At 45.5% G+C, this 25,272-nt stretch overlaps 2 protein-coding genes across 12 annotated transcripts in view; both read right to left on the bottom strand.

Annotated features, from left to right (window-relative positions):
* Window positions 1–25,272, bottom strand: part of LOC132362582 (protocadherin gamma-C4) — a 189,315-nt gene that overhangs the window by 143,548 nt on the left and 20,495 nt on the right. Inside the window, exons 1-2 of one of the 11 annotated variants that reach the window (XM_059917313.1) lie at window positions 17,333–19,859; window positions 2,189–2,525 (exon numbers count right to left, since the gene is read on the bottom strand). The exons of 4 other annotated variants lie outside the window; for them this stretch is intronic. In XM_059917313.1, the coding sequence (XP_059773296.1) occupies window positions 2,259–2,525; window positions 17,333–19,756 (2,691 nt within the window). In that variant the 5' untranslated portion in view covers window positions 19,757–19,859 and the 3' untranslated portion in view covers window positions 2,189–2,258. Of the gene's footprint in view, window positions 1–76; window positions 2,526–7,168; window positions 9,700–17,332; window positions 19,942–22,590; window positions 25,012–25,272 lie in introns of those variants that run through there. 6 more of the 11 variants (XM_059917314.1, XM_059917308.1, XM_059917301.1 and 3 more) reach the window with 6 other exon arrangements.
* LOC132363831 (protocadherin gamma-B1-like) lies at window positions 12,000–14,438 on the bottom strand. The gene is given in 1 exon segment (XM_059919528.1): window positions 12,000–14,438. A coding segment is annotated over 1 exon segment (2,439 nt).

Here is a 25,272-nt window from a genome sequence, read left to right as displayed (position 1 = left end):
CTTCTACTCGGGTTAGGTGATTTGTTAAGAAACATTGAAACCGCAAGGTAAAAAAGTGAATTAAATTAAAGCTCACCTTTAAAATAGTACCTGAGGCAAATGGGACCCCAGCATCTCCAAGATTACTACTTGGCACCCAAGAGGCATCTTCGCAGAGGAGATCCCGAGGGGGAGTCATTTCTGGGGTGACGCTGAGAAAATTAAATTCTGCCTTAGCTGATTGTGAGGCAACACACAGATTGTAGGAATAGGGCAATGTTCCCTCACTGTAGTTGGGGAGAACCACGGGTCCAGACTTGGAACTCAGACCAGGCTGAAAGCAGCTCCAGGCAGCGGGGCTGGAGGAGCGTCGAAGGTGCAGGGCGACCGCCAGAATCACTGCCAGGAGGAGGAGCACCGAGATCAAGGCCAAGGCCACCACCAGGTAAAACTGCAGCTCAGCCTGGGGGTCAGTGGGCTCAGAGTGGTCACTGAGGTCCGGCAGCGCCTCCTGCAGGCTGTCCGCGAAAACCAGGAGCAGCGTGGCGGTGGCCGAGAGGGACGGCTGTCCCCCATCGCGCACAGCAACCAGCAGGCGCTGGCGGGTCGCGTCCCTGTCGCCCAAGGCCCGCGCCGTGCGCACCTCGCCCGTGCGCAGCCCCACGCTGAAGAGTCCGGGCTCGCTGGCCTGCAGCACGTGGTAGGACAGCCAGGCGTTGTGTCCAGAGTCGGCGTCCACCGCCACCACCTTGGTGACCAAGTAGCCGGGCTGCGCGGCGCGCGGCACCGTGTCGAAAAGCGCCGAGCCGTCGGGCCCCAGCGCCGGGTACAGCACCCTGGGCGCGTTGTCGTTGCGGTCGCCCACCAGCACGCGCAGGCTCACGTTGGCGCTGAGCGCGGGCGAGCCGTGGTCGCGGGCCTGCAGCGTCAGCTCGAAGGCGCGCAGCTGCTCGTGGTCGAAGGCGCGCTGCGCGAACACCACGCCGCTCTGTGCGCTCACGGACACGTAGGACGACAGCGCGCGCGGCTCCAGGTCGCTGGCCACGATGGAGTAGGAGACGTGGCCGTTGGGCCCCAAGTCTGGATCTGAAGCGCTAACTTGGGCGATGGAGGCGCCCGGCGGGTTGTTTTCTGCCACGTGGGCCACGTAGGAGGCCTGGTGGAAAACTGGAGCGTTGTCGTTGACATCTGCGAGGCGCAGAGTGATGCTTATACTAGAGGAGAGGGGCTGCTTGCCTCTGTCGGTGGCCATTATAGTGACGTTGTATTCTGGGATCTCCTCCCGGTCCAGGGTCCTGTCTGTCACTAGCTTGTAATAGTTCTTCGAGTAAGATTTCAATATAAACTCGGCCTTTCCCAAGATTTGGCAGTAAACTTCTCCATTTTCTCCAGCGTCTCTGTCTCTTGTTTTTATCAAGGCGATCACTGTTCCTGGTGGTGAATCCTCTGGTAGGGGAGTAAATATTGAAGTCACAATCACTTCCGGTGCACAATCATTTTCATCGAGAATTTCGACTTGGACACTGCAATGGGCTGCTAGATCTCCAGGATCTTTCGCTTCTATAGTGAGAGTGTAACTATTAGCGATTTCAAAATCAAAATAATTCTTTGTCGTGATTTCTCCTGTTCTTCTGTCTAAGTTAAAAAATTGTTCCACTTGTTCATCCACATTGTGAAAGGAGTAGATGATCTCTGCGTTGACGCCCTCGTCCTGGTCGGTGGCTGTCAGTTGAAGCACTAAGAAGCCAGGGGGCACGCCCTCTTGCAGGCTGACCCTGTACACATCTTGGCTGAACACTGGGGCATTATCGTTGGCATCTGTGACTTGGATTTGGATCTGGGTGGTGCCACTTTGGGGTGGATCCCCACCGTCTACAGCTGTCAGGACCAGATGATGAAAATTCTGCTCTTCTCTGTCCAGAGAATGTTTCAGAATCAACTCAGGATATTTACGTCCATCTGGAGTCTGTTTCTCTGTGAGATCAAAGTGCTCATTTTCATTAAGGCTGTACCTTTGCAGTGAATTAGGACCAGCATCCGAATCCAGCGCCGGGTCTAGTGGAAATGTTTTACCTGGCTTAGTGGATTCTCCAATTTTTAAGTCAATCTTACTCTGTTTGAATAGCGGAGTGTTGTCATTTATATCCTGCACTATTACTGATACATGGAAAATATTTAGTGGGTTTTCAGCGACAGTATCGAAATCCAGAATGCACAGAGGCTTCTTCCCACAAATCTGCTCTCGGTCTATTCTATCACTCACAAGTAAGTTCCCGCTCTCAGGGTTTACAATGAAATATTCCTTCTCTGCGGTAACCCGCAACTTCCGGGCCGGCAAGTCCCGGACACTGAGCCCCAGATCCTTGGCGAGGTTTCCTACCACCGAATTCTTGGCCAGCTCCTCGGGAATTGAGTAGCGAATTTGGTCTGGGAGAGCCCCGCGGAACAAAGACAGCAGGAAGGGCAACAGTACCTGCCGCCACCGCGCTCGGCCGCTCCTCTCTGCGCTCGGCCTCATCCTGTCTCCCTCCGCTGCTGCTCTGCTCCTTGGTCGGGAGGAGGAATAAGCAAAATCCGCGGTAGGGTCACTTTTCCTGCTTTCGTTTCCTCTATCCAAACCTGTACTGGCCTCCCCTGTGTGGTTTGTTTGAGCAGGAAGTTACCCTTTCAGAGGTTCCCAAATGCTTCTCTGATTATCTTCTCTCCCTTCTTTTGACCTACAGCGACGCCCAGAGGTTTTCCCCAGAAACTGCACTAATGTCTTGTAAATGTTTTGCAAGGAACTATTTTTTTTTCTCTTTTTTTTGGGGGGGGGGGATTTACAAGGAGTATTTATTTGCTTTTAAATAGGCATACATTCATACAGTTCGAAATTCAAAAGGCACATATGGCATATTTTATAGGCTCTCCCTCTATGCTTTCAACAACATATTTCTCCCAGGAGAAATGAATGCTCTGTTTTTTGTGTATCATTCCATTAGTATGTTTTGTATAGTTCAGCGGATTTTTAAAAATATTCTCCCCGGTTTTAGACACAAAAGGAAGTATACAATATACAATGTTCTGCATCTTGCTTTTTTCACTCATTATATATATTTTTTTAATTGATGGAAATTTGCTTTTTATTTTTTGACAGTTTGCAGAGGTTTCTTTCAAATTCTCAACCATTTGTTAGTAATAAAATGTAATTTTTTGATTGTTATCAAATTTGAGGAAACTTCTATTGAGTTTCCTTGAAATCTGAGCTATAAGACTTTGGTGTGTTTTATTTTATTAAATTCATTTTTATTGGAGTATAGTTGCTTTACAATGTTGTGTTAGTTTCTGCTGTACAGCAAAGTGAATCAGCTATACGTACACATATATCCCCTCTTTTTTTGATTTTCTTCTCATTTAGGTCCCCACCAAGCACTGAGTAGAGTTCCCTGTGCTGTACAGTAGGTTGTCATTAGTTACCTATTTTATACATAGTAGTGTATATATCACTCATTATATCTTGAAGATAACATATTCTAACAGTACATAAAAAGGTTTCCCATTTTTTATTTCTTATAGCTATGTAGTAGCCCATAATATAATTGTGCAACAATTTATTTAACCAGAAATATTACTTTCTAAAAGAAACCCAGTGTCCACCCAAACAAAAATGTATTTTCCATGTGATATTAGTTATAAATTATCTACTGCCCTCCTAGGCATTTAAAAAAATATATATCACTCTGATTCTGGAATGTATTCTTAATGCCAGCACCCAAATACGTCTGTCACAGTTTCAAGACAATTGATATTTCCAAATTATATTTTAAATCTTCAGCATTTTAAATGATCTATCCTCAGATACGATTTGTTTCTCTATATTCATTTATTATTTTCTCTTTCCTCTCCTCATGCCAGCTAGTTGTATCATACCACATTCCTGTTTTACTCTATGTATTGCACCACAATTTCCCATGAAGACAAAGGCATTTAGAAACTCAAACTCTCCTTCTTAAGCTGAATTGAGGCATAGTCCACAAACTATCGCTACAATTTCCAGGTATCCAAAGTTCACTAATTTTTGCAGTCCTAGACGTTCATGAATATTTTCCCCAAGTCAGATCATCCCAGAGCCCAACGGTGACAGAGATACCTATGAGCAATTTTTGGGACCAGGGCTGAGACATTCTTACTAAATAGCATAAATCATATCAGTTTAGAATCTAAGTCATCCAACCTGTATAAGAGGCCCCCAAGATGAAAAAGGAAAGATTTTTAAAAGCTATGTTTTCCTTAGAAATCGAAAAGGGTCTCATAGTGATACCATAATAGGTAATTTAGAAATTATTAAAATCACTCCTGCAACCTATTAAATAAGAGTGAAATTAAATGGGCAATATTTTTGGTAATCACAGAAGTGCACCAAAGGAATCACACATAGTCACCGTTGGTGCATCTCACAAACTGCAACAACACAATATATGAAATGTACCAATCCAGTTGAGAAACTATCCCTGTTAAAGTTATATCTAAATGTTAAGTATATTCCCTAATATTTATAAATTGCCATTGTTTAATCATAATGGAAAATACCTATCCCAAAGGAAAGAAAAGTAAATTTCAAGCAAAGTACATTAGGGTGTAGAAAGAGGAAATTTTAAAATACTCAATCCAGACACAACAACAGCTTCATAAGGGAGAATGCTTTAATATAAATATATACAATTGCCTCCTATTTCACAATTCTAATCTATCCTTTCAGTAATGCTTAAAGGAAAATGGTTTTAAAGATGTGAGAGGCAGCAATCAGAGAAGAAAAAGAAATAAAAGGAATCCAAATTGGAAAAGAAGAAGTAAAGCTGTCACTGTTTGCAGATGACACGATATTATACATAGAGAATGCTAAAAGATGCTACCAGAAAACTACTAGAGCTAATCAATGAATTTGGTAAAGTAGCAGGATACAAAGTTAATGCACAGAAATCTCTTGCATTCCTATACAGTAATGATGAAAAATCTGAAAGAGAAATTAAGGAAACACTCCCATTTACCACTGCAACAAAAAGAATAAAATACCTAGGAATAAACCTACCTAAGGAGACAAAAGACCTGTATGCAGAAAACTATAAGACACTGATGAAAGAAATTAAAGATGATACAGATAGTTGGAGAAATATACCACGTTCTTGGATTGGAAGGATCAACATTGTGAAAATGACTATACTACCCAAAGCAATCTACAGATTCAGTGCAACCCCTATCAAACTACCAATGGCATTTTTCACAGAACTAGAACAAAAAGTTTCACAATTTGTATGGAAACACAAAAGACCCTGAATAGCCAAAGCAATCTTGAGAAAGAAAAACAGAGCTGGAGGAATCAGGCTCCTGGACTTCAGACTACACTACAAAGCTACACTAATCAAGAGAGTACAGTACTGGCACAAAAACAGAAATATAGATCAATGGAACAGGATAGAAAGCCCAGAGTTAAACCCACGCACATATGGTCACCTTATTTTTGATAAAGGAGGCAAGAATATACAATGAAGAAAAGACAGCCTCTTCAATAAGTGGTGCTGGGAAAACTGGACAGCCACATGTAAAAGAATGAAATTAGAACACTCCCAAACACCATACACAAAAATAAACTCAAAATGGAATAAAGACCTAAATGTGAGGCCAGACACTATAAAACTCTAGAGGAAAACATAGGCAGAAAACTCTATGACATAAATCACAGCAAGATCCTTTTTGACCCACCTCCTAGAGAAATGGAAATAAAAACAAAAATAAACAAATGGGACCTAATGAATCTTAAAAGCTTTTGCACAGCAAAGGAAACCATAAACAAGATGAAAGATAACCCTCAGAATGGGAGAAAATATTTGCAAACAAAGCAACTGACAAAGGATTAATCTCCAAAATATACAAGCAGCTTATGCAGCTCAGTATCAAAAAATCAAACAACCCAATCCAAAAATGGGCAGAAAACCTAAATAGACACTTCTCCAAAGAAGATATACAGATTGCCAACAAACACACGAAAGGATGCTCAACATCACACATCATTAGAGAAATGCAAATCAAAACTACAATGAGGTATCACCTCACACCGGTCAGAATGGCCATCATCAAAAAATCTACAAACAATAAATGCTGGAAAGGGTGTGGAGAAAAGGGAGCCCTCTTGCACTGTTTGTGGGAATGTAAATTGATACAGCCACTATGGAGAACAGTGTGGAGGTTCCTTAAAAAACTAAAAATAGAAATTCCATATGACCTGGCAATCCCACTACTGGGGACATAACCTGAGAAAACCATAATTCAAAAAGAGTCATGTATGACAATGTTCATTGCAGCTCTATTTACAATAGCCAGGACATGGAAGCAACCTAAGTGTCCATCGACAGATGAATGGATAAAGAAAATGTGGCACATATATACAATGGAATATTACTCAGCCATAAAAGGAAACGAAATTGAGTTATTTGTAGTGAGGTGGATGGACCTAGAGTCTGTCATACAGAGTGAAGTAAGTCAGAAAGAGAAAAATAAATACTGTATGCTAACACATATATATGGACTCAAAAAAAAAAAGGTTATGAAGAACCTAGGGGCAGGACAGGAATAAAGACGCAGACGTAGAGAATGGACTTGACATGGGGAGGAGGAAGGGTAAGCTGGGACGAAGTGAGAGAGTGTCATGGACTTATGTATACTACCAAATGTAAAATAGATAGCTAGTGGGAAGCAGCCGCATAGCACAGGGGGATCAGCTCAGTGCTTAGTGACCACCAAGAGGGGTGGGATAGGGAGGGTAGAAGGGAGACGCAAGGGGGAGGAGATATGGGGATATATGTATATGTATAGGTGATCCACTTTGTTATAAAGCAGAAACTAACACACCATTGTAAAGCAATTATACTCCAATAAAGATGTTTAAAAATAATAAAAAAATAAAGACGTGAGAGGGTTAGAAGTATAAAATTAAGAAATTGCTGCTGACACTATAACTGAATGAAGATTACAAAGGATAAGTAATCAATAACTACTAGGTGTAGTAACTGTTATTGATCATTATTGAAGGATCATCTGCCCTTCCACTTTAAAGCACTTTAAAGAATACTAAAAAAGAAGTGTCTTTTATATGTAATTGGAGACATTTATGCAGCTCTCTGCCTACGTTTCAGTGCGGCAAGATCTGACTCACCTGTTGAAGACTGGGTTCTCCTTTTCTTTCAAGTAAATCTTGAGATATCAGGAGAGGCCCACTTTTCTCACAGCTCTCCTGACTGATGAGCGTGTCCGCGTAGTTGGGCTGCGGGAAGATCACGTGACTCCTCCGCGAGTCCGCGGTGAGCGAGACCTCGTGGGAATAGGTCTGCAGGAAAGCCCGCACCCCGTCCACGCCCACAAAGTGGGAGGTGGGCACGCTGGCCAACCTGCTGCCTGAAGCCTGGAGCAGACGCGACATGTGCCAGCGCCGCAGTCTGAGCGCCAGCAGCACGATGATAAATGCGAGGAAGACGCAGGAGACCGCGGCCACCGCCACCACTAGGTACAGCGTGAGGCCCGAGTCATTAGGGTCCGCTGAGGGCTTCAGACTGCCTAGGTCAGTCAGGACGTCTGGGATGCTGTCAGCCACGGCCACCGTGAGCGTGACCGTGGCCGAAAGAGGGGGCTGGCCGTGGTCCTGGACCGCCACCACCAGGCTCTGCTTGAGTGCGTCTCTGTCCAGCAGGGCCCGCGCTGTGCGCACCTCGCCCGTGTGCAGCCCCACCGCGAAGAGTCCTGGATCGCTGGCCTTGAGCAGGCGGTAGGACAGCCAGGCGTTCTGGCCCGAGTCTCTGTCCACAGCCACCACCTTGGTCACCAGGTAGCCAGGCTCTGCAGAGCGGGGTGCCAGCTCCACACCGGTGGAACCGTCGGTGGGGAGGGCAGGGTACAGAATCTCAGGTGTGTTGTCGTTCTGGTCCAGCACGAATATGCTTAGAGACACGTTGCTGCTGAGTGGAGGGTCCCCGCTGTCGCTGGCTGTCACAAGGAGCTGCAGGTCTCTAACCTGTTCATAGTCAAAGGAGCGCAGAGCATACAATACACCTGTGTCAGAGTTGATAGAGACATAGGAGGAGAGAGGCGCCCCCTGCAGCGTGTCCCCAGCCAGAGAGTAAGTGACCCTTGAGTTCTCGTTACTGTCAGGGTCATGGGCGGTCACAGAGAAGATAGAAGCTCCCCTAGGATTGTTTTCTGGAATGTAGGCCAAGTAGGAAGCTTGAGGGAAGGCAGGTGGGTTGTCATTGACGTCTGCCACGTTCAGTGAGATGTGTGTTTCTGTAGACAATGGTGGAGTTCCGTGGTCAGTGGCAGTTACAGTGATGTTATATTCTGAGACTTCTTCCCTATCCAGAGTCCTGTGTGTCAACAACCGATGATAATTTCCAAAGGTCTTTTCAAGTGTGAATGGCAGATTATCTGGAATAGAACACGTGACAAGGCCATTCTCTCCTGAATCACTGTCATGCACATTGAAAAGTGCAATTACTGTGCCTGGGGAAGAAGTTTCTTGAATAGAGCTGGTGAGAGATGTAACTGTGACTTCTGGAGCATTGTCATTTACATCCAGAATTGTCACCAGTATCTTACTTCTGGCTCGGAGACCAGGCCCATCATGGGCTTCTACATCTATATCATAGAACCCAGAGTCCTCATAATCTAGATCCCCCAATATTGTTATGTCCCCAGTCAGAGAATTCAACTGGAATAGCTGGGATATTTTATCTCTTACTTTCCGGAAAGAATATGTGACTTCTCCATTGGCTCCTTCATCTGGATCAGTGGCTTTTACTGTGAGTAGCCTGGAGCCCACTGGCACGTTCTCCCGTACACTCACATGGTACTCGGGCTGAGTGAATACTGGGGCATTGTCGTTGGTATCCACAAGTGTTACATGAATCCTGGTAGTGCCAGAGTGAACCCGGTCGCCTCCGTCGAAGGCGGTGAGAACGAGGTGGTGAACCGCCTCTTCCTCGCGGTCCAAGGCACGCTCCAGCACAAGCTCAGGGTACTTAATCCCATCAGCTCCGCTTTGCACATCCAGGGAGAAGTGACCATTCGAGCTGAGCTGGTAACCCTGCAGAGAGTTTATCCCTATATCCGGATCAAAAGCTTCAGGAAGAGGAAATCTTGTCCCAGGATTTTCATTTTCAGCTACTTTTATTTCCCTTTGCTCTGCCCCAAAGTTGGGCGCGTTATCATTAATATCGATTATTTCCACTTCTACTCCAAAAATCTTCACTTTGTCCTCTAGGAGAATCTCCAGGTTTACTACACACTTTGGAGATCTGTCACAGAGCTCCTCCCGGTCTATCCTGCCCGCAGTGACCAAGCTGCCGCTTCGCGGGTTCAGAGCAAAAAGCTGCGTCCTACCTCTGGAGACGATGCGGACTCCGCGCTCCGCCAGCTCCCGGGGCTCCAGCCCCAGATCCTTGGCGATGTTGCCCACGAAGGAGCCGTTCTCCAGCTCCTCAGGCACCGAGTAGAGGATATGTTCGGCCCGGATTTCCCACAGGGCCCCCAAGAGAACGCAGATCCCGATCAGCCGGCTGCAGTCTGGGCAATAAGGAGAAGCCGCCATTACAGCCCCGCGGCGGAATAGCTTGCTCTTGGGTGTCCCCTTGGTGGAGGCCTGAGGATCCCAAGGATCTTCAGGGTCCAAGATAATGTGCTTTCACCGTTGGATGTTGGCGCTCTCGGGGGTCCAGTTCGAAGCTTTCTAAAGCCCCAGAGCTAGTGCTTTGTGATGCAGAAATCTTGTGGTTTGGATTAATTTCCTGGTTCTTTTCTTCCCCCGATTGGTGAACAGCGACACTCAGAGTCCTAACCTGTTACTGCAGTCTATTCTTGGTAAATAAAGTATCACTTGTGTACACCATTTCTTTCCCCTATTCTATTTTCCCCAAAATGATAAAAGTCAAACACCTGCTGTTCAATTTGCAATGAAAATCCAGAAGTGATCCAAAGATTCCTGTACAATAAGACTTATAAAATAATTTATTTTTTCAGAGACAATTTTTTTTTTGGTAAGAATTTTTCTACCTCTTTTTAAGTTTTTGCATTATTTATTCTCATAGCCCAATTTCACTACTGTGTATTGCATAAGGGACATATATATCCCTCCCAGGAACAAGGTTATACTTGAAGACTGAAAGAATAAATGGATGAAAAGACAGGTCTGGGCTCCAGTCCCAACCTATGCAGAAACAAGTTTTCTCACATGGGTTGACCCTTTAGAATCTGGGGCAAATTTTCAATTCCCTTGTAAGAAAATATCTACTGTTCAAAGAGTTAGTCTTACCCCTGTGCAGATGGGCTTGGCAAATATGATAATAGGTTTGGGAAGGACATTTGCTCATTAATTTTATATAAGAAGATTCTAGGCCACAGGTTATATCTGTGATGATCATGTTCACAGTGAGTCCTCACTCTAGAACAGCACCTTTCCTAGAGTATACACTGAAATAGTTTTTCAATGCTTAACGAATGAGTCATTAATGCAGCTGCAAAACCTAAAACAATGGGTAAATAACTGATCTTAAAAGGAAATAATAAAGGTAAGAAGACAGAAAAGTTAAACTGAAGCACTGTAAAGAGGAAATGAGGGGCTTCCCCGGTGGCGCAGTGGTTGAGAGTCTGCCTGCCAATGCAGGGGACATGGGTTCGAGCCCTGGTCTGGGAAGATCCCACATGCCGCGGAGCGACTGGGCCCGTGAGCCACAATTACTGAGCCTGCGCGTCTGGAGCCTGTGCTCCGCAACAAAACAGGCCGCGATAGTGAGAGGCCCGCGCACCGCGATGAAGAGTGGCCCCCACTTGCCACAACTAGAGAAAGCCCTCGCACAGAAACGAAGACCCAACACAGCCATAAATAAATAAATAAATAAATAATAAAAAAAAAAAAAAAAAAAGAGGAAATGATGTTTCAGTGATCTTTTCCACATTAGGACACATCCAGAAGGTATTATCTTACTATTATATATAAGTTTACTTTAGTTTTGATTTTAGAAATAACCAGTAAAAGGAAATATTTGAGTAATTGTATATAATCATTGCATGTTTCATAGTTTTCTTATTCATGAATACTTAGAGTAATTTACTAATCTGAGAAAACCTGAAATAAAGCAGCAAGTACTCAGTTCTTTAGATTATTACTCACATAATAATTAGTTTCTAGAAATTACTCATAAATTTTGACCAGACACAAAAGTCCATTAACTATTCAGAGTTTTAAAATTCTCAGAATTGGGAGAATAGATTAAAGGTATTTTTCACAATCCTCAAAAGACTCACAAATTGCTGGGGATTGGGAGGTAAAATAAAATATTTTGAAAAAATTTGACTCACTTCTCAGAAACCTATACTAAAAAAAGTAATATGGAAAAGGCTCTGCATACAAAAAATGTTTGTTACATTCCTTACTATACTAGTGACAAGGTAGAAAGGGTATAAAAATAAATTATTTAAGAATGGTCAAGAACATTATTCTTGACAGATTTTGAAGTGGGAAAAAAGACCCAAAGTTAGTGATTCAGATGTAAAACCTGGCAGTCTTTGCTGCATGTGACAAGGCAAAAAAGTGCTAAGAGAATTATTGGAAGGCTATATTAAAATACACATCGCAGAAAAAAAGATAAACAACTAGAATGTATTTGACGAAGACGAACATTAACTTAGGCAGAAAGAACTGTCAATACATTTACAATCTGGAAAAAAAGGAGTATTACACATCAACTAAGTAAGGGCAGTGTTATTACTAAGGGTGGTGACATCCAAGAAAAAGCTATCTTTAGCAGGATTTGTTGACCATACAGAAATGCCAGGAGTACAAATTGAGTAGTAATTAGATAACTGCCAAGACTACTGAGCAATCAAGGGACCAATCTCCACCCATCCAATATACCTCCTCTCCCACTACCACCACTAGAACAATGAACAAGGACCAAAAATAATGATGCACTATCGAGAATAAAATACAATAATAAAATTTAAGTAAGTCTGCAAAAACTCACGTGATGGGAAAAAGAGGAATCATAAGCGATTTGGGGGTCTTCATTACTGGCACATATACCCATAAAAGGATCTTCACCTAGGAGATCCGGAGGGGTAGCTGTTTCCGGGGTGACGTTGTGAAAATTAAATTTGGTCTTTGTTGAATGCGAGGCAACACACAGATTGTAGGAATAGGGCAATGTTCCCTCACTGTAGTTGGGGGGAACCACGGGTCCATACTTGGAACTCACACCAGGCTGAAAGCAGCTCCAGGCAGCGGGGCTGGAGGAGCGTCGAAGGTGCAGGGCGACCGCCAGAATCACTGCCAGGAGGAAGAGCACCGAGATCAAGGCCAAGGCCACCACCAGGTAAAACTGCAGCTCAGCCTGGGGGTCAGTGGGCTCAGAGTGGTCACTGAGGTCCGGCAGCGCCTCCTGCAGGCTGTCCGCGAAAACCAGGAGCAGCGTGGCGGTGGCCGAGAGGGGCGGCTGTCCCCCATCGCGCACAGCAACCAGCAGGCGCTGGCGGGCCGCGTCCCTGTCGCCCAGGACCCGCGCCGTGCGCACCTCGCCCGTGCGCAGCCCCACGCTGAAGAGTCCGGGCTCGCTGGCCTGCAGCACGTGGTAGGACAGCCAGGCGTTGTGTCCAGGGTCGGCGTCCACCGCCACCACCTTGGTGACCAGGTAGCCGGGCTGCGCGGCGCGCGGCACCGTGTCGAAGAGCGCCGAGCCGTCGGGCCCCAGCGCCGGGTACAGCACCCTGGGCGCGTTGTCGTTGCGGTCGCCCACCAGCACGCGCAGGCTCACGTTGGCGCTGAGCGCGGGCGAGCCGTGGTCGCGGGCCTGCAGCGTCAGCTCGAAGGCGCGCAGCTGCTCGTGGTCGAAGGCGCGCTGCGCGAACACCACGCCGCTCTGCGCGCTCACGGACACGTAGGACGACAGCGCGCGCGGCTCCAGGTCGCTGGCCACGATGGAGTAGGAGACGTGGCCGTTGGGCCCCAAGTCTGGATCTGAAGCGCTAACTTGGGCGATGGAGGCGCCCGGCGGGTTGTTTTCTGCCACGTGGGCCACGTAGGAGGCCTGGTGGAAAACTGGAGCGTTGTCGTTGACATCGCGGATGTGTAGGGTGACGCTTGTACTGGAGGAGAGGGGAGTCTTGCCCTTGTCGGTGGCTGTGATGGTGACATTGTACTCTGCCCTCTGCTCTCGGTCTAGGGCACCATCAATCACTAGCTTGTAATAATTCTTGGAGGTGGATTCTAATTTGAAGGGAACTCCTTCTTGAATATAGCATGTCATCATACCATTATGCCCAGAATCCTGATCTCGCACTTTAATGAGGGCTATTACGGTTCCAAGGTCTGAGCCCCCCAGAATCTGGCTAGAGAAGGACATGAATGTCTCCTCTGGAGCATTGTCATTCTCATCAACAATTCCAATTTGAACATTACAGTGAGCTTTGTGTACCCCTCCATCCTTTGCTTCTACACTCAACATATACCTACTTGTCTCTTCAAAGTCTAAGGTACCATTGGTTGTGATGTCACCAGAATTTGGATAGAGAATGAAGAGGAGGCTGGTACTTGTTGGGGCACTGAGGAAGGCATAGGTGATTTCTGCATTAATGCCCTCGTCCTGGTCAGTAGCTATCACCCACAGCACGGAGGTTCCCCGGGGCACATTTTCTTGGAGGCTAACCCTGTAAGTGTCCCGGCTGAACACCGGAGCATTATCGTTGGCATTGGTGACCTGTGTCCGGATCTGGGTAGTGCTGCTTAGAGGAGGGTCCCCACCATCCATGGCAGTCAGGATTAAGTGGTGGGAGCTCTGCTGTTCTCTGTCCAGAGATTTTTCCAGCAGTAATTCTGGGTATTTACTTCCATTGGGACTTTCCTTTGTTGACAGAGAGAAGTGCTCATTGTGGCTGATGGAATATATCTTCAGTGAGTTACTTTCTACATCTGCATCTTGTACAGAATCCAGAAGGAATTTTACCCCTGGTAAGGCTGACTCACAGATTTCCAAGTCAATGCCTTTTGCAATGAAACTTGGTGCATTGTCGTTAACATCTTGAATTGCAACACTCACATGGAAAATAGTCATTGGGTTTTCAGCGACCGTTTCAAATTCTAGTGCACACTCAGATTTCCTCATGCAAATCTTCTCTCGATCTATCCTACCGCTCACTAGCAAATCCCCATTCTCTGCACTCATACTGAAAAACTCCTCTGCACTAATCCGCAGTTTTCAAGCTGGCAACTCCTGGACACTGAGCCTCAGATCCTTGGCCGGGTTCCCCACCCTCGAGCCCTTGGCCAGCTCCTCTGAAATCGAGTACTGGATCTCCTGGGAGAGTGCCCTCCACAACAAAGACAGCAGGAAGAGAAGCAATACCTGACTTCTCATTGTTTCAGCTTTTCTGGAGCTGCTAAGCATTTCTTGAACTCTTTGGGAAGCTGCTCTTCAAGATGTCTCTGGGATGTTTAAAAAAATCAGTGACAGCTCCCTGGACTTTTGTGATTTGAGGGTAGGACTTACTTGTTAGGCGCTTGAGGTTGCACAGGAGGTGCCTCTGCGTTCTGATGTGCACAGGACAAAGCAGGAAAACACTCCTGCAGAACTGAGAACCCTTATGTTCCCTTTGGTCAACGGTGGCACCCGGAAGTTGTCTGAGAAAACTGTATATTGCCCAACTATTTATTCCTCAAACTGTAAGCTCTTGAACCTATATATCTTGTCTTTTTATTTGTTGGAAAGAACAAACTATTCAAATTTTCCCTTTAAATCTGATATTTTCTAGCTTTTCATAATCTTTGAAGTGTTGCCATCATTTTATTCTTCTTTCTTCATTAAATATTTTTCATAAGGCATACAGCTTTTTTTTTTTCAGTTTTGGGGGCAAAAATATCTTCAGTGATTCCACTGTATTTATAAACACTGGCATGACTAGTATGGATGTAACCAATTAGGTTACTGCTAGTGGATAAAAAGGTCTAATCTTTGCAAAAAAAGGAGTGAGTCAAAGCCCTAGACTTATTTTAATAAATTGCTCATCATTTTAAAACATAGATAATCTTCCCATTAAGTACAGAGGAGCCTGATATTTTGTTAAAGAGACCAATCTAGTATTTGAGCACACACATGTTTTTATAAAACTGAACCTTGTGTAAGCTTATTTATTTCTTTGAAATCAGTGCTTCTTTACTATATGACTGAATACACAAATACTCCTTAATGCCAGTTCTCAGCTCCAGTAAATTTATACCATTAATAAGTGTAATGAGTTTGATTTGATCACTGGTAAATCTTGGAGAGGAATTGAGAGTTCTTAGACACTCCATTTTGAAACTTACCTGTAATTCTTGAACCAGTCTTGGGTAACTAAAACAAACACCTTTATTTCAAATGCACTACCAAATTAAATACAAACTCAACAATTTATTCTGTTATTTTGCAGTGCTAATCCATACTCCTCTTACATTCCAGTCAAGACAGATTATTATCTGTTTTCTGAAGACATCCTTTCCCTTGTTTTCCCTACTTCATGCCTTTATACTTTCTGTTCCTTTTATTATAAACCCTCCTCCCTTTTTATGTAATGAAGTCTTGCCTATCCTTTAAAAATCCTTTTTAGTTAAAATGGGATGTCTGAGACTTCTTATAATCCATACAAGTAGATGCCTTTGTACTCTGTGCATTTTCCCAGGGTATATGTAGGCTATGTTTTTTATTTTTAATTTATTTAATTAATTAATTAATTTTTGGATGCATTGGGTCTTCGTTGCTGTGCGCAGGCTTTCTCTAGTTGCAGAGAGTGTGGGCTACTCTTCGCCGCGGTGCGTGGGCTTCTCATTGCAGAGCACGGACTCTAGAGTGCAGGCTCAGTAGTTGTGGCGCCAGGCTTAGTTGCTCCGAGGCATGTGGGATCTTCCCGGACCAGGGCTCGAACCCGTGTCCCCTGCATTGGCAGGCGGATTCTTAACGACTGAGCCACCTAGGCTATGTTTTATATGAAATTCTTAGAAAATTCTCTTTGAACATATAAAGTTCCCCTGACCCTAGCCATTTAATTTTTTTTCCTCATTACAAGGAAAGGTATATTAATATTGTAAAGATTTTTCCTAAAAAATATTCCAAAGGTAATGTGCCTTTTTTCTGTGATGCATTTGCAGGTTTGAGTGAGAATATACACTTTTCTGCTTTCAGTTATTTTGTTCAGGCCCTTTTGTCTCACACTTTTGACTGTACCTCTTCCTAACACACTGAAGGAGAGCTGTATTCCTTTGTTTGAGACCTAATGAAATCTATTTTGGCCTAATTTTGGATGACTCTCTGGTGCGATTTTACGGGTGAAAATAATTTCATAAATTTCAAAATGGGCCAACAATTTCTAGCCCAAGAAAGTTGTAGGACTCCTATTCCATTGTTGAAGTGGATGGTCTGGAAACCTCTCATACAGGTTAAGACATATCTCCTTACATTTTAAAATCCTTCCCAAAGGACAAGAACTGCCACTCCAAGGCTCATAACAGTTTAGGCAATTGAGCTTCCCACCTTCAGAGAAAAGGCCGAAATCCATATGGATACACACACACACACACACACACACACACACACACTTTAAGTATACAAAGTAGGGACTACATGCCAGGTAAAAGAATTTGACCAACGTCTGTGTTTTTTACCCTATCATTTTTATGTCATCAGGATGAAATGAGTTTGGTCTGTCTTGGAAGGAGTTAAGCATCATATAATTATAGCCTAAAATACTATATATATATATGTGTTTATATATATATATCATATATATATATCATATATATATATATATATATATATATATATATATATATATGCCTGTTTATCAGGATAGATTAGGTAGGTTGGAGTGACAAACTTCATCACAGTGATTTAAAATGAAAAAAGTCTACTTATTGCAGGTATACAGATCAATGTTGAGTCAACCACAGGGCTCTTCTGTCACTGTAGTTATTCAAGGACCCAGATAGATGGCACAGTCACAATTTCAAAGAGTAAGTTAGAAATCTGGTAATTCTTACAATGGCAACTAGAACTTCGTTTGGGAAGAGATTCACATACTTCCATTTACAATGTATTGGTCAGAACTATTTACTAGGCCCACTCAGCCATACCAGATCAGGAAGTGCAGCCCCATCACAATCCCAGAAGAAGAGAGGAACATATATTTAAACAAAAGAATCAATGACGACCACATTGCTTTATTTTCAAATAAATGTGTGTTAAAGCTTTATAATAACCACACTGGCATAACTGTTCTTTATAATGTTCAAAGAAAGAAATAAGCTCACCTGAAGTTGCTTGGGATCTCCTTTCATTTCAAGTAAATCTTGAGATATCAGGAGAGGCTCGCTTTTCTCACAGCTCTCCTGGCTGACGAGCGTGTCCGCGTAGTTGGGCTGCGGGAAGATCACGTGACTCCTCCGCGAGTCTGCGGTGAGCGAGACCTCGTGGGAATAGGTCTGCAGGAAAGCCCGCACCCCGTCCACGCCCACAAAATGAGAGGCGGGTACGCCCACTGGTACACTTCCCGAAGCTTGCAGCACACGCGATCTGTGCCAGCACCGCAGTCTGAGCGCCAGCAGCACGACCACAAAGGCCAGGAAGACGCAGGACACCACGGCCACCGCCACCACCAGGTACAGTGTGAGGCCTGAGTCGTCAGGGTCTGCTGAGGGCTTAAGGCTTCCCAATTCGGCCAGGACGTCTGGGATGCTGTCAGCCACTGCCACTGTGAGAGTGACTGTGGCAGAGAGAGGGGGCTGGCCGTGGTCCTGGACCACCACCACCAGGCTCTGCTTGAGCGCGTCTCTGTCCAGCAGGGCCCGCGCTGTGCGCACCTCGCCCGTGTGCAGCCCCACCGCGAAGAGTCCCGGCTCGCTGGCCTTGAGCAGGCGGTAGGACAGCCAGGCGTTCTGGCCTGAGTCTCTGTCCACTGCCACCACCTTGGTCACAACATGGCCAGGCTCTGCAGAACGAGGTGCCAGCTCCACACCCGTGGAACCATCGGTGGGGATGGTGGGATATAGGATTTCAGGTGCGTTGTCATTCTGGTCCAGCACGAATATGCTTAGAGACACGTTGCTGCTGAGTGGAGGGTTCCCACTGTCACTGGCTGTCACCAGTAGTTCCAGGTTTCTAACCTGCTCATAGTCGAAGGAGCGCAAGGCATACAGGACTCCAGTGTCCGAGTTTATGGAGACGTAGGTGGAAAGAGGCGCCCCCTGGAAGGCATCCTCAGTCAGTGCATAGGTGATGTGGGCGTTCTCGATGCTGTCAGGGTCCTGGGCGGTCACAGAGAAGATGGAGGCTCCCCTGGGGTTGTTTTCAGGAATGTAGGCAGAATAGGAGGCATGAGTGAAAGCAGGTGGGTTGTCATTGATGTCCGCCACATGCAGGGTGATGTGTGTGTCTGTGGACAGCGGCGGACTTCCCCCATCTGTAGCTCTCAGAGTGATGTTATATTCGGACACCTGTTCACGGTCCAGGCATCTGGCTGTCACTAAGCGGTAATATCGGTTTATTGATTTTTCTAAATTAAATGGCATATTTCCCAGAACAAAAACTGTAACTTGCCCATTTTGCCCAGAATCCCGATCATGCACGTTGATAAGGGCAATTTCCCTTCCAGCAGTAGCCTCTTCTGGGACTGATCCTGTGAGAGAAGTAATCGTAATTTCTGGGGCATTGTCATTCACATCCAGAACTGTGACCAGAATCTTAGCTCTTGAAAGGAGACCTAGTCCATCTTGTGCTTCAATTTTAATTTCATAGAAAGTAGCATCCTCATAATCTAGGCTTTGTGATATTGATAAATCCCCAGTCACTGAGTTGAGATAAAAAATCTGAGCGATTTTCCCAGGCATTTTATCTAGTACATAGGATACTTGAGCATTAAATCCCTCATCAGGGTCAGTGGCATTCACCGTGAGCAGCCAGGTGCCTACTGGCAAGTTCTCTTGAACACTTACTCGATACTCAGGCTGAGTAAATACTGGTGGATTGTCATTTGCATCCAGCACTATCACTTGGATGCACAAGTTGCTAGAAAGAACAGGGTCGCCACCATCAGAAGCAATTAGGACAAGCTGGTGAGCTTTCTTTTCCTCACGGTCAAGAGCCCGCTGCAGCACCAGCTCTGGGTACTTGGCCCCATCAGAGACACTCTTCACAGCCAGGGAGAAGTATTCATTGGGGCTGAGCTGATAGTTCAGCAGAGAGTTCATGCCCGCATCTGGGTCAAATGCAGTCTTAAGTGGAAATCGAGTTCCAGGAACCGTTAGTTCACCAATTTTTATTTCCAATTCCTCTGTTAGAAAATCAGGAGCATTGTCATTAATGTCTTTAATTTCTATTTCTACTTCAAAAATTTTCAATTTTTCTTCAACCAGGATGTTAAAACTCACCAGACACCGCTCGCTCTGAGCGCAGAGCTCCTCCCGGTCTATCCTGCCCGCGGTGACCAAGCTGCCGCTTCGCGGGTTCAGAGCAAAGAGCTGCGTCCTACCTCTGGGGACGATGCGGACTCCCCGCTCCGCCAGCTCCTGGGGCTCCAGCCCCAGGTCCTTGGCGATGTTGCCCACGAAGGAGCCTTTCTCCAACTCCTCTGGCACCGAATAGCGGATCTGCCCGCATCCGGTCTTGCACAGCGTCCCCAGAAGCGCGTACAGCAGGGCCAGTCCTCCGCCATTTCTGAATCTCAGGTAATTGGTCATTTCCTTTTCGGTGAATTATTTTCTCTGAATTGGGTACCAGTGTCTCACGACGGACTTCAGTCTTATTTTCTCAAGGAAATAACCCTTTCGTGGGCCTAATTTATAGGTTACAGAGCTGGCTGACTGAAAGGGTGAGCTTTGGAGCAGCCTCGGATCTTGTAAGTGTGATTTGCTGGTTCTTTGCTCTTTGGAAACAAGGAAATGGATTAGCTCTTCAGTGGCGTTTTCCTCCTTGAGTGGTGAACAGCGACGCTCAGAGGCATAACCGTTTACTGCACCCTCTTAGACAAACCTAAGCCAGACTTTCTGTTTCTCAGCACCTGAAATTCTTTTTATCAGAGGTAATGAGATCAGTTTTTATTTCACATAACTGAATCGCTATATGTTAAAGGATGTGACTTCAAGTTATCTTCCTTGGGAAGCCATGAGCTAATCTTAAGATCACTAATATTGCTTCAAACATGCTGAAGTTACTGTTTTGAAATGTTCAGACAAAGTTTAAGAACCTCACAGAAATATCAGCCAGATGTATAGGGCATGCCTCTTGAAATTTGTCCTTGATAGCCTGACATCTTGGTTTCAATATTTTCCATTTAACCCATTCATTAAACACACATATAACTGAGTGTATGACAAAATCTGGGGATTTAAGGTGAACGATATGAACACAGCCACTTCCTTCACAGAGTTATAAGGATATAAAAGCAAACAAGGAATTACAGTGCATTGAGATAACTACCATAATGGGAGAAGCCAAGGGCAATGGGAGGGCCTCCAACCTGGCCTTGGAGGTTAGCAAAGGCTTCCCCAAGAAACATGAGAGGAGTGGATCAGGGATAAGGCCTGGATGTGAGAGAGGAGAGCATGGGAATGCCTAGATGTGAGAGAGAAACCACAGAACTTCAGGGTACTGAAAGTAGTCCACTTTGCCTAAATCTAGAGTATGAAGATGTTTTTAAGGACTGAAAAGCTGAAACTAGTAGAGATAAAGTTTTGTTTTATATGCCAGAAACTCTTTTCCTGTATTTGTTTTCCTCTCCAAGCACAGAAATAGGAATTCATTTGTCACTTCAATCATGATGCATTATATACCTATGTATAAGGCATTTATGTTCAGGAAGAGTTACTATAAGCACTAAAAGGAATTTTGTATTCAATTTTCCTCAGTTCATACTTTATTTACCTGCAAAATGTTATGACATATTATTCCACAGTGAGTTCCAACTTTATCTCGAAGAATATTACGTAACAGTAGTAAGACAATGGAATGCATTGTTTCAGATCAATTCTCCCTCCAATGCCTTTAAACAATAAAGAATCACAGCACCTTAAAGAATGACAATACCATTAGATGCATGACTTAGTACATGATTATTTCCAAATAAAAGATGATCCCATTTATATATAATATTAGTATATTTTTTGTTCTCTGTTATTAAATATATAACTAACATACTAAAAGCCAACATGGGAAGAGGAATGGGGAAGGAAAACTTGGTTGTAAGGGGGACTTATGTTGGTTGAGGAATTGGAAACATTTTTAACAGCTGCTGTGAGTAGGAAACTTTGAGAAGAGAAATGTAAAAGGACAATCTTTAGGGGCAATAATTTGATATGGTCTCTGAATCCCTTGAGGATATATATTATTTTTAAAGATAAAAAGGCAATGTGGTTTGCACATATGAGAAAAAATAAAAGTAATGGGGGGGGATATCCCTGCCATACGTCTGCCCATGCAGGGGACACGGTTCGAGCCCTGCTCTGGAAAGATTCCACATGCCATGGAGCAACTAAGCCCTTTCACCACAACTACTGAGCCTGTGCTCTAGAGCCCGCGAGCCACAAGTACTGAAGCCCACGAGCCACAACTACTGAAGCCCGCGCACCTAGAGCCCGTGCTCTGCAACAAGAGAAGCCACCACAATGAGAAGCCCACGCACCACAATGAAGAGTAGCCCCTGCTCACCGCAACTAGAGAAAGCCCATGTGCAGCAACAAAGACCCAACGTAGCCCAAAATAAATAAATAAATAAATAAATAAATTTTTTAAAAAAAGTAACACGGAACAGAAACATCTTCACTATTATACAAACCATGTATTATAGAGCAAATGATAACTCAATCACTTCTTAAAGGAACAAAGAGCTACTTTAGAGGCTAATGAGTTTGTTGTTTTTTTTTTTGCTAATGAGATTTTTAACTAAACAGAGATTCCATGACATACCCTCCTGAAACACGGTGAAGCATATATATTTCTAAATTTGCACCTTTTAATAGGGAAGATCATGCAAATCAAGAAAAATGAAGAATCTCACTGCCAAACTGAAGGAAAAATATTAAGACTGGGTGAGAAGAAAACAACTAAAGTATTTCATTATTCATAAACAAATATAAATAAACATAAAAGCCTTAAATTTTAAAGGAGGGAGGCATCTGGGGAAACATAAAAGTCAACATTTGTATTTCTAGGAAAGAATTGTTGATCCAGGTGGATGAGATGGTTTCCTCAGGGATGAGAAAGAAGTATGAGAAACCAGACATGCCAGTTCCTAAGGCAGCGCTCTTTTGATAACCTAAATATCACCTTCACTTACTAATTCCTGATTTATACTCATGACACAATGATTCTAGCTCCTCTTCCTGTTTACACTGTGTGAACACTTAGAACTACTAAGAAATAATTCACCAGGACTAATTTCCTAAAAATTGAATATATCCGCAAAGAAATATGTGAAATAGAAAAGGTATGGTAAACCGTGGAGACAGCTAAGTAATTAGGTAAATTTATTTCTTTTAGCAAAGTAGCTCACAGGTATATTACGAAGAGAGTTTACCTGAGAAAAAGTTTCTTCTTTGTTTTCAGGTATAAGTTGAGGTTCTGAAAGAAAATCCTTTTTCTCACAGCTCTCCTGGCTGACGAGCGTGTCCGCGTAGTTGGGCTGCGGGAAGATCACGTGACTCCCCCGCGAGTCCGCGGTGAGCCAGGCCTCGTGGGAATAGGTCTGCAGGAAAGCCCGCACCCCGTCCACGCCCACAAAGTGGGAGGCGGGCACACCCGCTAACCTGCCTCCTGAAGCCTGGAGCAGACGCGACTTATGCCAGCGCCACAGTCTGAGCGCCAGAAGCACAATGACAAAGGCGAGGAAGACGCAGGACACCGCGGCCACCGCCACCACCAGGTAGAGTGTGAGACCTGAGTCGTGGGGGTTGGCAGAGGTCCTGATGCTGCCCAAGTCGGCCAGGGCCTCGGGGATGCTGTCCGCCACTGCCACGGTGAGCGTGACCGTGGCTGAAAGAGGGGGCTGGCCGTGGTCCTGGACCGCCACCACCAGGCTCTGCTTGAGCGCGTCTCTGTCCAGCAGGGCCCGCGCTGTGCGCACCTCGCCCGTGTGCAGCCCCACCGCGAAGAGTCCCGGCTCGCTGGCCTTGAGCAGGCGGTAGGACAGCCAGGCGTTCTGGCCCGAGTCTCTGTCCACAGCCACCACCTTGGTCACCAGGTATCCGGGCTCTGCAGAGCGGGGTGCCAGCTCTACACCCGTGGAACTGTCGGTAGGGAGGGCGGGGTACAGAATTTCTGGCACGTTGTCATTCTGGTCCAGCACGAATATGCTCAGAGACACGTTGCTTCTGAGTGGTGGGTTCCCGCCATCCTGTGCTGTCACCCACAACTGCAGTTCATGAAACTGCTCATAGTCAAAGGAATGCAGTGCATAGAGGATGCCAGTGTCAGAGTTGATGGAGATGTAGGAGGACAGAGGTGCCCCCTGAATGATGTCCTCAGCCAAGTTATAGGTTACATGGGCGTTGTCATCACTGTCGGGGTCATGGGCCATCATGGAAAAGATGGAGGCACCTCTGGGGTTGTTCTCTGGAATGTAGGCAGAGTAGGATGTGTGGGGAAAGGTGGGAGGGTTGTCATTGATGTCTGCCACCTGCAGCAAAATGTGAGCATCTGTGGACAGAGATGGGTTCCCTCCATCTTTAGCGATCACAGTGATGTTGTATAAGGAAAACTGTTCCCTGTCAAGGACTCTGGTTGTAACCAGTCGGTGGTAATTGTCCACTGACCTTTCTAATTTGAAAGGAAGGTTCTCCGGGAGTGAACATGTGACAAATGCATTCTGTCCAGAGTCTCTGTCATGTACATTGAAAAGTGCAATTATGGTTCCTGGAGGAGAGTCTTCAGGAACCGAGCTGGTAGCAGATGTCATGTAAAATTCTGGGGGATTGTCATTTACGTCGAGAACAGTGACAATGACCTTCGTTCTGGTCAGAAGGCCTGGACCATCCTGAGCTTCAATATCAATTTCATGGAATTTGGCATCCTCATAATCTAGGCTTTTTGTGATCGTTAGTTCTCCAGATGATGACTTGAGCTCAAATACCTCTGAGGTTTCTTCAGGATTTTTCTCCAGAAAATATGCCACTTGAGCGTTGTATCCCTCATCTGCGTCAGTGGCGGTCACTGTGAGTATCCGGGTGCCTACGGGAGTATTCTCTGGAACATTTACAAGGTACTCGGGCTGTGTAAAAACAGGCGCGTTGTCGTTCGCATCCAGGACCATCACGCGGATGCGGGAGGTGCCAGATCTGACAGGGTCGCCCCCATCCAAAGCCACAAGAACGAGATGGTGAACGGCCTCTTCCTCACGGTCAAGGGCGCGTTCCAGCACCAGCTCTGGATACTTATTCCCATCTTTTCCGCTTCGCACGTCCAGGGAGAAGTGGTCATTTGAATTAAGTTCGTACCTTTGGAGGGTGTTCTCCCCGACGTCTGCATCATGCGAGCTCTTCAGAGGGATCCGGAATCCTGGCATAGTCAATTCACTGATTTTTAGCTCCAGTTCCTCTACTACAAAGCGAGGGGCATTATCGTTAATATCTGTTATTTCCACCTCTACTGAATAAATACTCAATTTATCTTCCCGGAGTATGTTGAAACTCAGCAGACACCGTGCGCTCTGAGCGCAGAGCTCCTCCCGGTCTATCCTGCCCGCGGTGACCAAGCTGCCGCTTCGCGGGTTCAGAGCAAAGAGCTGCGTCCTACCTCTGGAGACGATGCGGACTCCGCGCTCCGCCAGCTCCCGGGGCTCCAGCCCCAAGTCCTTAGCGATGTTACCCACGAATGAGCCCTTTTCGATCTCTTCTGGCACAGAATAGCGCATCTGCCCAGCTCCAGCCTCCCACAGGGTCGCCAAAAGAAGGCACAGCAGGGCAAGCCTTCCGCGGTTTGGCAACTTTAGCAGAGCCGCCATTTCTTGAGCTGCAGTCTTTTCTCCCAGGCAACTTCCAGCATCCAGGGCGGGATTCCAATCTTTATTCCTCAGGGTCTGAGATGACCAGCATTCACGGGACCCAGGTAACTGTGGAGAGTAGTGGGCTGCTGGACTTAATTTTTTTGCCTTCCCGAAGCTTGCGGGCCAAACGCCCAGCCCTTTGTGTTATGCGAGCCGTAATGTTGGAGTGGATGTCTCACAGGCTTACTTCTTAGGTGGTCAACAGCGACGCCCAGAGGC

This window comes from Balaenoptera ricei, chromosome 3 (assembly GCF_028023285.1).
Source record: "Balaenoptera ricei isolate mBalRic1 chromosome 3, mBalRic1.hap2, whole genome shotgun sequence".
NCBI lineage: Eukaryota > Metazoa > Chordata > Mammalia > Artiodactyla > Balaenopteridae > Balaenoptera > Balaenoptera ricei.
Note: the sequence above shows the minus strand (reverse complement) of the source record. Positions and strands in the feature narration are given on the sequence as shown.